The 15,940-nt window shown below is 32.5% G+C and overlaps 1 protein-coding gene across 15 annotated transcripts in view; it reads left to right on the top strand.

Moving 5' to 3' along the window:
* LOC145261200 (endothelin-converting enzyme homolog) overlaps positions 1-15,940 on the top strand; it is a 662,230-nt gene that overhangs the window by 371,352 nt on the left and 274,938 nt on the right. For all 15 annotated transcript variants that reach the window (XM_080119539.1, XM_080119540.1, XM_080119532.1 and 12 more), the window contains 3 exons: positions 1,380-1,478; positions 2,684-2,761; positions 4,121-4,332. In XM_080119539.1, the coding sequence (XP_079975665.1) occupies positions 1,380-1,478; positions 2,684-2,761; positions 4,121-4,332 (389 nt within the window). The remainder of the gene's footprint in view (positions 1-1,379; positions 1,479-2,683; positions 2,762-4,120; positions 4,333-15,940) is intronic.

The following is a 15,940-nucleotide window of genomic DNA, read 5'->3' as shown; positions in this document are numbered from 1 at the left end:
CGGACTCCAGCTAGGCTCTGGGACGTAGATGTTGATTCTCTGTTTTGACTGTTACTTTTTACTGCCTTCGTTCAGGATTGAACTCAGCACCTTTGGGTAACTGTAAACTTTGATACAACGTCTAGGACCACTCGGCCATATGTCACTAGGACACAGTACCCCTGTAATAATAATAAAGGGTTGGGTTCGAGACTCCTAACAAACGGTTCCCCAGTTTGATATAAAACACCTGATGAAGGCCGGAGGGCAAAATGTCCGAAACGTTGTGACGATTACAACCAAGATGAGGAAGTCAGTCCGACAATCTTAATCTATGTAAAGTCTGTTAGAAACAAATAAAAAAAAAGACTTTAAATTTTTTTTAAAAAAGTTAAATTTATAAAAACACAATTTTGAATTCAAAATATATGGGAAAAACTTATGTTGTCATATTGAATTTATTAAAAACAAGGCATATTGTTACTGAAGTGATATTGGATAGAGTTAAAGAGAGGAGGGGAAACCTGAGTGAGAAGTTGGGCAGAAAGATGTTACAATTAAATTCCTGCATGTGGTTACAGTCAGAAGCAGGAAAGAAATTCCAAAGGTAAACAATTCAAGGAAAGCTGTCAGCCTCTTGGTATCTTTACAGTAGAAGGGTGGGGTTTTGTTGATAGTTGTGTGGGTCAAATATTCAGGTACTTTTAAATTAAATTTTACCTCAATGAGCCATTTTGATATCTGCATTTTTTTTTTTTTAAGACTCAACCATCTTAGAAAGAAAAGAACTTCACCATCTAAAAAACAAATCCTCTACTCTATAATAAAAAATAAATGATGCATTTTTTTTTTTTTTTTTTTTTTTTTAAGTCATCAGAAATGATAATTGGTATATGAAAAATTAAGGATGTAATTCGATGACATTCACGGTTTGACTTCTGTTCCTATCTGCCGGTCACACAATAGAGTTCTAGCAACATATTCTTCTCCATATGACCACCACCTCCGTCATGCTTCATTCGTGCGTCATTAGACTTGTCAAACTGTCATTTAAAAACAGAATGGTTATATTTACAAGTAAACAGAATATTTTTATAACCAATATTTTTGTGTCTGTTTATTATCACCGAGTGAAGAAATGACAAAGACTGATTATTTAGAAATTAAATAAACTTAAAACACATTTGACGATCAGCCATCAGCGAAATATAACTTTTTCCTTTTCTCTGATCCCTATATCTATGTATTCATTTATTTGTGACTTCACGCTAGTGCCACATCTTGATCATTTGCATACATGTCAGTGGTTTGATTATATGCGTATGCACAGGTAATAAGAATAAGTTTTAACCAGCAACAGCCGGTATCAAAGTTATGACTTTGTCATTCTTCTTTTGTAGGCCGAGTTAATGGTGAACGAAATAAAGACGGCTTTTAAAAAGAACCTTCCATACTTGTCCTGGATGGATGACGAGACAAGGAAAGCTGCAATTGATAAGGTAATGAAAATCTTTTGTATTCTTATTTTCCTGTTTCTGTTAGGAAAGTGATGATGGTGCAGACAGAGTGAGGAATAAACAATCACAACTAGCATGTGTCTGCTGCAAGGAAATGGTAGCCAGACACAGACGCAAACTTAGAACCATTTGATATTTGAGGTGAGGGTCCTGATTATATGCGCTGTTGGCAGGCTAAAATATATATATGTATGTATATATATATATATATATATATAGGAAATTTATTACTGTGAGTCCAGAATGAGTTTACAAATTGTTTCAGCTAGAGGAAAATCCTCAAAGAGAGGAAAAAATCCAACTAGCATCGTCAGAATTCATAGATGGACTCCGGGTTTTTTCACCACTGGTAAATAAATATATATATATATATATATATAGTGCTGGCAAAAAGAATGTCTGAACTTGTAATTTTTTCAAAAACTGCAAATTTAAGCTAAATTTAATGTAACTGTTTAAACAACCTATTCCTCATTTGATTCGCCTTTTATTCCTCTATAATTTTATCTGTTCATATTTGACTTTTAATTGAAATATTCTAGTGTTCACATTAATTTAAAAAAAATAACTTCAAATTAAGGAGGCAAAAAGAAAGTTTGCAGCAACAAATTTGCTTTAAACCAGCTTAAATTATCACCCCTAAATCAGTTTAAAATATCCACCAACGGGCAACAAAACATCTCTAATCGTAATTGTTGTTGTTCCAGGTTATACAACTAACATTTAGTCCATATGCCACGACTTTCTCTTAGTGATCGTCAGGAGCTCATTAATCTCTACCTTTCTGGTTTATCCAATTGAGAAATCAGCTGCAGATTGAAATGTGATGAGAAAACGGTACGAAAGACTACTAAAGCACCAAAACACCAGCAGTGTTTGTGATGAACCTAAATCTGGCTGTACTAGAGTTACTTCCAACAGTGAAGATAATGCTATCAAGATCCGCAGCCTAAGAAACAGATTTGAAACACCTCCCCAAATCTAACAACAGTGCAATCTTGTTAAAAGGTGCTGTCGCGGTTCAGGTTCGAGCCTGTTTTCCTACTACCAATTTTTTTTTTTTTTGCTCAACACACACCTCCAAACACCTGGTCAATGCTGGTCACCCAGGCTAGTTCAAATAAAATTCTGAAATCCTATAAAAGTTTAATTGTAAGCAAATGATGTTTTTCCTCATTTCTTTTCAGGCCAATGCCATTGTTGATATGATTGGATTTCCAGCTACTATTCTAAATGCAACTAAATTGAATAAGTTGTACAATAGAGTAAGTCTTTATCTTTTGTCTTTATTTATAATTTTGTTCTTTTTTTAAAAAAATAAATTTTGTTGGCAGATATAGCAACACATTCACAATGTGGTACAGTCCTTTGCAAGATTTTTTTTATTACCCCCTCCCCCCTGCAAGATTTTTTATCTTGGAAGATGACTATCAACATGCCTGATGAAGGTCGAAGGCTACATTGACCGAAACGTTGCACAAATAAGACTCAAGATGAGAACAATAGTCCGATCAAAACCAGTAATACACGTTCCTCATGTTTGAGAGGTCAGAGAAAAGGAGCACAACGCAATTTATTTGGGGGAAAGTACCCAGAAATAAATGTTACAAAAAAAAAGGAGTTATTATTTGTCCTATGTTCCTTCTGATGTACTCTGCAATGTGTTGGGTCTACATGTGTAGCATTACACTAAGAGTATTCATAAAGATAAATCTGTTAAAAAAAAATATTAAAACAGATTGTCTTCTCTTATTAAAACCTATTACAATCGATGATGAAGAAGAAATCAACTTTACTGCAGTCACTGTGACTACTTCTGCTGCTACCCGAAGGAATTGCTATTGTGAATGTGAAAAAGTGTTTCTGAATTATTGAGATGAGGATTGATAATTTTTATTTGAATTCTTTGGACTACTGTTCTCATTTCGAATGTCACTTATAACTAAATTTTACCAAACTTGATGCGGTCCTGGATATGAACTTAAACTATATCCGATGGTGAGGCCCCAACTTGCTGGCTTTGGGGAGTGTGGAGCCACCCTTTAATTGCCATTGCTCCCAGGTCTACTCTGACCCGGAGTGGTAGTACCTGTTAGGGTCCCAACTATTGATTAAATAGAAACCGACTTGAAAAAAATATATTCTATTAAAAATTTTTTCTTCAAAATAACTGGATTCGGCATTAAATAACCTGAAAAGGGTTGATATGCCATAAAACAACCAACCAACCAAAGAGTAGTTTATGTGTTATGCCACAAGTGCTTGTGGACGAAAGTACTCTACAGAAAGATTTCAGAGTTTGACAAGGGACACCTGGAGAAGGTCAGAGGTTACATTGATTGACACCTGAAAATAATTCTGAAGTTTTCTGCTATTATAATATCGGCATATTTGTTGAGATCATAAGATTTCTAATGATGTAACACAAAAATCAGCATCATTTGCTACACAGTTGTAGTCTTTTATTTCTGGCTTCGATCATACTTTCTCTGACATTTATTATAGCCTTTGTTTACCTCCCAGTAAGAATTATTTTTTTCAGCAGGTAGTAATTGATTTCATTGATGACTATATATTTTGCAATGCCATCTTTTAAAAATGTTTTTCTTTGTTTTACTTTGCAGCTGAAGGTTAATGAAACCGAATATTTCTGGAATAATATCCGTGAGATCGAATTTAGTTTGATTGTCAATTTGGAAAAACTGCGCAAACCTCCCAAGAAAACCTGGGCAATGACTCCTCCGACTGTCAATGCGTACTACACATCATCCAGAAATGAGATTGTTTTCCCCGCAGGAATCCTGCAAGCACCATTCTATGACAAAAACTACCCAAAGTAAGTAAAAAAAAAAAAAAAAAAAAATTTTTTTTTTTTTTTAACTATATAGTAACCTGATCCTTATGAGCATAATTCCATAATTCATCAACTCTCCTCACTAATGTAATGTACTTGCAATAACCCTTATCCCTGAGTGGCTTCCAGGCCTTGATAAGTGGTGATCTCTGTGTAAAAAAAAAAAAAAAAAAAAAAAAAAATTTTCAATAAATGTATCATGAAGAGCAAGGCTTTCTAGTACAAATGAGATTAAGGGGTAAAACCAAATCAAACTGGTTGACTCTGGCTTAAAACTGGAACAACCTTGACAAAGACTAGCGTTGTGCATAATGAGTTGTCAGTGACATAGGAATCCATATATCCCTCCTGTACCTCAAAATATATATAGAAACACACAAAGGACACTTTTTTTTTTTTTTTTTTTTTTTTTTTTTTAGTCAGTTCGAATTAGAATTTAGTTTTAATCTAAAAGACAATCATCAGTTATTCTGAGAGACTTCTTGTGGAAGCAATGAGAGATAGCAATGTATGGCAGATGAATCTCTAAAGAAATTCCCACTCTCCTTATAAGGATAGGCAGAGAACAGGGGCGTGACTTCGACCGTGAAACGAATAATGTTCCAGTTGTTCAAAGAAATGTAGACTTTGCGTTATGAGCTTTCGTTCCAGAGGAGCTGACACGGTCAAGAAATGTGAAGACAAGATATAAAAAGATAGGTTCAACTTCTATTTTATAAACCTCCCAAAAGGCCTGATTTGCCATAAAAATGAAATTGACTCAAAATGAGCAGACGCTCCATTTTCCCTTTCCTCCACGCATACGTAACAAATACATTTTAGGTAAAAACACTATTACATGTGTGTCATGCCAAAATTTGTCTAAAAGAGGTTTTGATCAACCATCTGGGTCTGATCTTTACTTCTGACCTGAAATGGAAGACTTGCATAAAATCTGTTGCCAAAAAATTGTTGCATCATTCTACCGCTCCAGAAGCTATCTCACTCTCGATGCAATCCTCTGCCTGTAAAAGAGTAAAAAGTACATCCTAAAATTGAGTACTGTTGCCATATCTGGGCAGGAACTGTTCGGAGACCCTATCCTGCCTTGACAAAGTTCAAAACTGGCTTCGAAATCTAGTAGGTGATGCCCTTTTTTTTATTCCCTGCAACCCCTTCTCCTCACAGAAGAGATGTTGCAAACATGTCTCTGCTTTATCGTTATTTTCATGGCAAATGCTTGTCTGAGCTTCAATCTATAGTCTCCTCCCCATCTCCCGTCAGACTTTCACAAAAACACTTGTCTGGCTGCAACTTAGAACTATCCGCTTATGGAACTCTGACTACAATATGGTCATCTTCAAGTCTAATGTAAACAAGTTTTTGCTGAGTTGCCCTCCCGCTAAATAATCCATTTTAATTGATATTAACTATTAATATGCTGTTTTCTCAGTGACTACCATACACTTATCAGCCCATATCTTCGAGTGGCTTTCAGGCCTTCATAAGGACTTCCATGTAAAAAAAAAATGTTTTTTTTTAATTCAAAAAATGTTATAAAATAGGAGGCCTTACTTGAAGAATGACTAGTAAATTGTATTGAAACATACAAAACTTTCATGAGTTTTCCAATTATTTTTCTATGTTGATTCACATGGCATTAAGAAGGACGACAGACAAGAGGTTATCATTCATGTGATCTTAAAAATGTTATCAAATTAAAAGTTGTCTAAACTTGGTTAATTAGGATGAAGAGTACCATCTTGTTAATGATACAATTTAAATCAAAGTAAAAATAAGTGTGAGAGGAGGAGGGGGAGAGGTGATATGGCGAAGGGGGCAGATTCAGTTCAGCATCCTATTTCACTGTTCTGAGCAAGGTTTTGAGTAGATCATCAGGACATTGATCTATGTCAGGGGTGGGCAAACTACGGCCTGCGGGCCGCATGCGTCCCGCCAAGTACTGAATATTAAATTGTGGTTTTCTCATAGCTGTCCGGACTGCTGGACACAAGTACAGGCAGATCTTTGCAAAATATGAAAATTTGGAGATGAAAAAATACCTTTGTTAACAATCTAACTAACGAAAGAAAATCAAATAAAGTAAAAGGAAACGAAGAAACCTTACGAATTACACATTAAAAAATGACTGTTTTATGGGGACTGGTAAGTTTACACTTGGTTCCCAGCTAGACTGCCAGGCATAGCTTTACCGGATCCTTTTTGATTTGCCGTGGCCAAAACTTTTGCCTGGCCGAAAACAGGCAATAAATTATTTTGATATACTAAAAATATTGTGGGGACCATAAAATCTGGCGCTTGTAGTTTGGGGTACAGCCGACCAACCGGTCAAGTCTTAGCGAACTCTCTCCCATCTCCGTTACTCCTAAAAGACACTAAAATTTTCATATGATATGTAGAATTTCCAAAGAAAGGACATCTTATAAATTCATTGGCAAGCATTTTCGTAAGTAAAAATATTGACTAATTATTTTGTTTACATCTGTAATTATGTTAATTTGTTACAAACATTTAGTAAATTTAAATTCTCATTATCTAATTTCGTAAGTCAAACTTTTTAGAATATCAATAAGAGGGTTTTATGCAAATTCAAGCAAAATATTTTTAAAAAATGTAATCAATATTGACCTGTTTTGTCAAATATTTACTTGTTCAAAATACCTTGATTCAAATAATATCTAAAATTTTAAATTTTACAGCACGCCTACATATATACATATATATTAGTCAATTTTGTACATTTATTACTGATTAAAATAAATTAACTGATTTATAAAATATTTATTAAACACACTTGTAATCTTGTTTTCCATTTATCTATAAATGACCAAAAATTAATTCAATATATGCAAAAAGTTTATAAAAGGTTAAATTTTGTGGGTGTTTAAAAAAAAAATTGCAAAAATGTATGAATACCAATCGAATCTTCGCTTTGTTTCATGCGGTTTCTAATTTTTTGTTATGTTTTCGATAACTATATTTTCAAGTACTCATTTTACTTTTTTTAATATTTTCGTAAATTGTATCAACATTTATGGTAAATATGGATAAGCACGCTATGTTTTTCGGTTGTCACAAAAATGGAATGGAACTTCTAATTTCGTTCTGGTTTACTGATTTTTTCTTAAAAACTACGAATGCGTGAAATAAGTCAATTTTAATAGAAAAAACAAATTCAGCGAAAAAATAATTTATCGAAAAAAAATATAAAAGAAATAAATAATTTAAAATAAATTTATAAATTCTATCGTTTCATATTAATACCAATCAAAAATAGCTTCATTTCCCGTTAATTTACCAAATATCAATGATTTAAAATAAATTTATGAATTCCATTTTCATGTTAATAACAATAAACAAATTATTATCCCCGTTAAAATTAAACACAAATTTTATTTTTTCATTTAAAAAGTGGGGGTTGTATTTCTGTACTCATAGATTCGAAAAAGTTGTCAAAAAAACAAATATATAACAAATAAATGTTATAAAGGCAAGATAAGTTACTTTTCTACCTAACTGGATATTCTTTTAGTGTTTTTTTTTATTTAATGTAACATCTTTATTCATCTCGAAAAACATAGTGTTTACCGATGTATTGGAAAATTAAAAATGACGCCCGATTCTCTCTTTGACACCGTGGGTTTTTAACAGTATTTTGTTTAATTTTTTTTTTTTTTTTTTTTTTTTAACTCCTTTTCCCAAACTTACCGTGTCAAAGAGAGAGTTGGGCGCCATTTTTAATTTTCCAATACATCGGTAAACACTGTTTTTCGAGCTGAATAAACGTGTTACATTAAATAAAAACACTAAAAGAATATCCAGTTAGGTAGACAAGTAACTTACCTTGCCTTTGATAACATTTATTTGTTATATATTTGTTTTTTTTGACAACTTTTTCGAATCTATGTGTACAGTAATACAAACCCCAAAATGTTCGTTTCCTATATATATAATTTGTTTATAATTCTTGTTTCTGAAAATAAAATCACAATAGTTGTTCCTATTTACAATATTAGACACCAGGGTCGTTTTTTTACGTGGAGAAAAGGAACAAAATAAAAATTGTCTCAGTCGTGAAGGATTTCTCCTCCACTGACAGAACAAGAAATTGAAGTGCAGAATCTGAAGAACAGATACTACACTTTGATCTTGTCCCGAAGGCCAAGTAAAAACATTGTTTTTTAGTTATCTGTGAATAAATTCAAACATTGATTGATATTCATTTTCTTATTTTCATACGATTCGTTGGTCGCGTGTTCAATTAGAAAATTATTTTTAGCACTGGAACAAAATTAGAAGTTTTGTAGGCACCTCCAAAATTCACCACAGAATTCCCCCCCCCACTATATGTAACACGATGTAACTTTATTATAAATCAATATTATCAATATAACTTCTGTATCATTTAAAAGAAGGGCAGAATAAACTAGTAATAATTTTTAAAAATTTTCATCGTACGAAAATAATGAAATTGCAAAACAAAAATCGTGTTTACATAATTGGCGCTTTAAAATAACACTTCCCCCGTAATAAGCATTGAAAACATATCTGTTTCACAAATCTAGCAAAAACTGTTTTTAACAAATCTAACAAAAATCAACTAATGGTCAGATTTTCATGAAATTTTCGATTCTTATCCATTTTTGAATTAACAAAAACTTTGAAATTACAGAAGAATTGCTATCCATGGAGTCTCTCAAAGACACAGCCATTGGAAACGATTTATACAACAGTATCATTAGCAGTCTAATCAGGTCTAGGTTAAGCCTGGATAAACTGGCAAGTATTACAACTGATGGCGCTCCTTCACTCAAAGGCAAACACTGCGGCCTTGTGACCTTGATGAATAAAAAAAATCCAAGATTTTTCATCGCACAGTGTGTTGTCTTTTTACTGCATCATACATCAAGAAAGCCTCTGTAAATCATCTTTGAAACTCAAACATGTTATGGATCCAGTAGTGCGTGCAGTGAACTTAAGAGCACGGGGACTGAAACACAGGCAGTTCCAATGTTTCTTGTAAGATATCGAGGCAGATTTTACTGATATGTTGTATCACACAAATATCTGATGGTTAAGTATGGGGGAAGTACTGAAGAGAATATGGGACGTTAAAGCAAAGGTTGTCATGTTTTTTAATATGAAAGAAATTCCTTGTGACATTTTAAAAGAAATGGTGTGTGACGAATGGGTTTGTGATTTTGCATTTGCTGTAGACCTATTGCAAAAGCTGAGTGAGTTAAATACAAAACTACAACGCAAAAGTGTATTTGCTCATGAATTGTATGTTGAAGTGAAAGCGTTTCAATTGAAACTTAAACTTTTTGCCAAGCAGCTTAAAGAGCAAAACTTTGTTCATTTTCCTCTGTTGAAAACACGAGCTGTTACACAAGCATTATCAGACAAATACAGTTCCTACTTGATGACTCTAAAAGAGGAATTTATCAGATTTGCTGATTTCAAGGCAATTGAAAGACAGTTTGATTTGATTTGCTCACCTTTTGCATGTGACGTTGAAACAGCTGCTGAAGAACTACAGGTAGATCTTATTGATTTGCAAGCCAGCAACTCTTTAAAAAGGCTCTTTGAAAATAAACCACTAGTCGAATTTTATGCATCTCTGCACCCAGAAAAGTTAAAAAATCTGAAAAATCTTACAAGGAAGATGTTTATATGCTTCAACTTACATATGTGAGCAGACTTTTTCCATATCGAAAATTAACAAGTCAAAGAACAGATCACTTGTCACAGACTTAAATCTTCAGTCAGTGTTAAGAATCAGTACAAGCAACTTGACACCTAATTTCAACAAACTGGTAAATGATTGCATCCAGTTGCATCATTCTCACTGAGTCATTTTGATCCTTCTGTTGCTCAGTTGCTGAGCTATTATGTTTTTCAAATAAATATATTTCATATGAAGTTACTGTTTTAAAATATCAATAGAAATATGTTTTCCTCTTAAAATTGAGTTACTTTATTTTTAAATAAATGTGCTTCATGTGACGGTTCTTTTTTAATATATAAATTCATTTTTGTTCTTTGAGTTACTTTATATGTGTATCTTTTAAAGATTTTATTCTAAAATATTAATAAGATATTTTTTAATCTCTTTAAACAGAGTTACTTAAGAATTGCTTTTATTCTTCAAACAAGGTTATTTGTTTTTCAAATGTGTTTCCTGTGAAACTCATACTTAAAAATACATATTAATAAAATTGTTTTCTTTTAAAGTTTAAAGTTACTGTATCTTTCAAATAAATGTGTTTTATGGGAATCTTCTATAGTACTTTAAAATGATAATAAATGAAAATTAATTATATTTTTTCTCTGAAATCCTTTTATTTTGTCTTTTTTGAATATCAATTATATTGGAAAATATACTATGCGGCCCAGTAAAATTTAGAATTTTTTAATGCGGCCCTTGCACTGAAAAGTTTGCCCACCCCTGATCTATGTCAATATAAAAATTTGACCTTAAAATGTGTTTTTCATTTTTATACTTTTTTCTCTTAGTATAAAAAACGGAATGCCCCACCTTCCACCATTTCTTTCCTAAAAACATAAAAAAAAATGTACTGGACTTAAAAAGTATCTGAAAAAATCTGTTTCTTTTTCTTGTCTTTTTTTTTTTTCTCTTTATCCTCTTTTCTCTTGTCTTTTCTTTTTTCTCTCTCTCTCTCTTATCTTTTTCCTTTTCTCTTATCTTTTTCCTTTTCTCTTATCTTTTTCCTTTTCTCTTTTCTTTTTCCTTTTCTCTTATCTTTTTCCTTTTCTCTTATCTTTTTCCTTTTCTCTGTCTTCCTTTTCTCTGTCTTCCTTTTCTCTGTCTTTTCTCTGTCTTTTCTCTGTCTTTTCTCTGTCTTCCTTTTCTCTGTCTTCCTTTTCTCTGTCTTCCTTTTCTCTGTCTTCCTTTTCTCTGTCTTCCTTTTTCTTTTTCCTTTTTCTTTTTCCTTTTTCCTGTCCTTTTTCCATTTTCATAGTCAATCGGTTTCACATGCTTGCATGTGTTGGACAGCTTTTAGAAATTGACTTGCAAAATAACCGATTTGTGCACAGGTCTTCACATACCATACTTTTTTGACAATTGAATGATAAGACGTTTAAGCCCATTAAAAACTGGCAAAAAGTATAGCCTTTTGCTTTGGAATAAATGCTTTATGCCAAATTGATGCTTGAGTACGGTAAAATTTTAGCTCCTTTTTGCATTAAATACTAATCCCTTATTGCTAACTGTGCATCAAACTGATACCATAATACTTAGTTTGCTGCACATTGTATGTAGAATCCACTCCCTCCAAAAATCTCTCCTTACCAGACACCTTTGCTGGTTCAACCACGCCCTTTGACAACACCCAGGTGACTTCATATATGAAGTCATTGACCCAGCTTCACCACCCAGCTGAAAGAAACGTTGCAGTGGTCAGCTCAAAACCTTGAAGGGGTTCGGCATTGGAATCGCGAATGGCTTGCACTCATAATGGAAGCAGCCTGGATTTGGTGTGCCTGGTCAGCCAGTGTTCAGAATGTGGTGAACTTGTTGGAAAGAGCTGACCCAACTCATCCAAGGTTGAATGCCACAACCATGACATGAAATGTCCACTCAAAGTTTCAGTCGAATTGGTCCAGTAGTTTCCAAGAAAAAGTGGAATGTACAAAGAGAAATATAATATAGAACAGGGTTTCCCAAACTCTAGGAAATCGTGGAGCCCCTGAACAGGGCAAAAGTTGTTCATGGAGCACGAACAAGATAATTTCTAAAATAAATATGAAAAAAATTCATTTTAAATTTTAACACTAACTAATGATGTTTACAAGCATTCTTGTTTTTTGATTAGTCAAAAATTGTTGCATTTTTAATTTATTTTTATTTTTTCATGAACCATCCTGAAACTCTTTACACCTGTAGTTATGTATCATATCTCTTTACAGTAAAAAAGATCAATAATTAAATATTTTCTGTCATTTAATTTTTCCCTATAAAGCATTTAGTCCTCTTTAATAGCTTCTAGAGCCCCTCAGCCTCACTCCGTGGGACTTACTTTGGGAAACCCTGATATAGAAGATGATTATAAGTTGTTTCTGGACAACCTTCAGGAAGGTGGAAGCATGAATAATCTAAGTGGGGCTACCAAGACTTTAATTTAAGATTCAAACAGCAACTGACCTTTTTCTATTTGTTTTACATCATGTTTCCCTTCTCAAGAGGTCGCACATCATCATATTCGGTTTAATATCTGTTTTACAAGCTGCTATGCGTTGAATGCCATTAAGAAATTGATATCCAAACTAACCCATTGCTTACCAGGTCTTTCAAGTTCATTTTTTATTCCTTCCGCCCATGTTTTCCTTGACCTGACCCTGCTACCTCAACTGTTCTACATTTACAAACTTAAAAACTCTTATCCATTCTTTCAAAGTAGCCACACCATCAAAATGTCCTCTTCTGCACAGAAGTCTTATTGTAACGTTGCGTGGACGTGCATATGCAAATGCATGCAAAATGACGGCATCGGCAGGGAAAAATAAAGACTTTAAAAAGGAGATCATGTTAGAGACGGGATAACGTTCAAGATTATGTGAGAGGGTAGATGATGTTCGAGAAGACTATCATGTGGTGACACCACAGTCATAACAATGAGGAAATAAATGTACAAAAAAATTAAAAACGAGTTGAAGTTATTTCCTAATCTTTGTCTACTTTGTGACTGAGCATACGTGTTGGTTCCTGGACAACCTTACATTATAACAGTCACTATTTTAATAATAAAAAAATACAATTAAACAAAATTCCAATAAAAATATTAATGTTTCAGAAATGTTTAAGATGAGGATGTATAATCCATATTTGGATTATTTGACTATTAGTCTCATCTTGATTGATATTTTCACCACGTTTTGACCGATTTAATCTCTGCACTTCTTAAAGTGCATCTTTTTGAACTTGAAATTCTTTACCAAACTCAAGAACCTATGTTGAATATTGGACTGAATTCTTTGTTTAATCTACAGGGTTAGATTGTTCTTGTTTACTCAGCCACTAGACACTATATAATAAGTAATAATGCTAAATGCCTAGGCATGATTAGTTTCAGAACTCCCAAAATTTTACTAGATTCTTCACATGGATCCATCACACAATGGATAATGGTGATTAACAATCAGTTTGGTTATAGTCAGCTAACATACTTCCTAACTTTCGGTGTGTCTGCTACCGGAAGTGGTGACAAGGCAAATCAGTTTCTTCACTTTCATTGTTCATTAGTGTTTCTATTGTGAACTGATTTATTAAAATAAATTAGAAAAAAATATATATATTATTGAAAAGTATACAACAAAAATTAACAAAATCATAAAAATAACCCAATTAGTCTTTATTTGCATTTTGATAACAAAATTAAAAATATAAGATTTTAAAGATTTTCAAATGTGTTTAGGAATTTTTTTTTTTTTTTTTAAGCACAAGTGTTTTCAATAGTTCTTAAAAAAAAACAAAACAAAAAAAAAACTAAAGCTAATTTCAATAATTCTTGATCATAATAAAACCGAAAAAAAATATAAAAATAGGTGTGAGAGAAAAAAAAAAAACTGAAGGATCTTATTTCTATTTTCTGAGAAGATATTATTTGTGGATTTTATTATCTCCCTTGCCGGTGCAACCTAAATTTTTCCCTGTAAAAATTCTTTTTTATTTATAAGAAAGAAAGAAAGACTATTTTTAGGACTAGATTTTTTTTATTTTTGATACTTATCAGACAAATTTCTGTACATAATATCTACGAACACTGCCAGACATATAAATTACCTTTGTACAAAATTTGAAAAAGATAGGCTCAGCCGTTTCAGAACCTATAAGGAAAGAACTCTCACACACAGTGACTTTTATAGAAGAGATTTTGATTCTAGAAAATGTCTAAAAGTTAAGGGGTCTTAAGAAGTAATGGAAATTCAGAGAATCTTGTGTAACTGGTGTTTAATAACTACAGATCGAATTTCATGCAAATTTAAAGTATATGAATGTTTGGTAATTATGTAGATTATAGATTGCCTTGAAATAACGTTATTTAGACATTGTTAAAAACAATGAAGAGAGTATTATAACTATTCTGTACCTTCATCTAACAATTTAATAAACAAGATACTGTAAAGCTTAAATTTAACTTTAAAATTTTATTTAAAAAAAAAAAATGGTATGATTAGTATTCTGCAGAAGTATCAAATGTTCAATTCAGAGATTATGCCTATATTGTTTCGGAAATTTCCATTGAAATATCCCAAAGAAATTAGAATTTGGGCAAATATTTGTCTAATTTCTATTATCCAAATTTTGCAAAGATCGGGCGTATTTGAATTTTCATGCGGGTGTTTCACCCATCTTCATTCCTTAATATAAAACTTAAACTAATTATAGCTCACATTATCCACCTTTTACATCTAGTCACGATCTTCAAAAATTAGTAATAATTAGTTAATTTATTGAAGAGTGAATCCTATGCATACAAATATTTCAGCATCTCTAACTTTGTATAAACAGATTTTAGAAACAGATCCATTTTGTGTTGAAAGATTTAGTGATGCCACTGAGTTTATATTTACTTGCCTCCCCACGAGGACAGTTAGACACCAACGTTGGTTTTTAATGTGGGGGAAGGAGCAAAAATGAAAGTTGTCTTCGCCATGAAGAATTTCTCCACCATTAACCGAGAACAAAAAATTGAAGTGTAGCATCAGAACAGATACTACAGTTTGATCTTGGCCCGAAGGGCAAGGAATATCTCATGATATTAAGAATTGATGTCACAGAGTTGATTGCAAGAAAAAAAAATCTATGTAGGCATTGAAATGTTTTTAATGTTAAATATTATAACATGAGGAGTCATTTCGAGTTGATATTGTATTTTAAGCATCTAAACATGAGAAATGGTTTAAATACTTAAACATTGCTTAAGCATTAACATGGCTGATATGAAGTGTCTACAAGAGTGCCATGTAAGTTTTTTGTAAGTTGTATAAAGCAGCAGTAGTAAAATTGACTTTTTTTTTTTTTTTTGAGATATCAAAATATATCGCTATGAAGGAAATGATGATTAATTTCAGAGGGGTCATATTATAGGTCAATCTGTAGTTAGACTTAATCAACATCAATCAATTAATCAATAAGGGTTTTATCACTCAATGAGAAACCCTTCCCTGAACTTTAGCCATCTATCTCTGTCCCGAGCTATCCACTGTCCATGTGCAATCAACATCAAATTGCTGCAAATCTTGGGATTCCACTTTCTATTGTTAATGGCAATAGTGATTGTCCAATTCATTAGTAAAAGGAAAATAATCATTTTGCAAAGATTGAGCATGACCCTCTGACAGCATTCATTAATGATAAGGATATCTAGTTACTTGTTCCATGCTTGTATATATTCTGATTCAGTATGGACTCAAACAGGTCATGGTAAAAAAAAAAAAAAAAAAAAAAAAATACTGTAATATTTATTCAATTTGGATAGCCAGGAATTGATTGAAAGCATTTTTAGTGAATTTTTAATTCAAGAGAAAGATTACTTTCATTCTTACTGATAATTGTTTGAAAAAG

This window comes from Euprymna scolopes, chromosome 37, assembly GCF_053919585.1.
Source record: "Euprymna scolopes isolate OS-2025 chromosome 37, ASM5391958v1, whole genome shotgun sequence".
In the NCBI taxonomy this organism is placed as follows: Eukaryota; Metazoa; Mollusca; class Cephalopoda; order Sepiida; family Sepiolidae; genus Euprymna; species Euprymna scolopes.
This window is presented reverse-complemented; position numbering and strand designations above follow the sequence as displayed.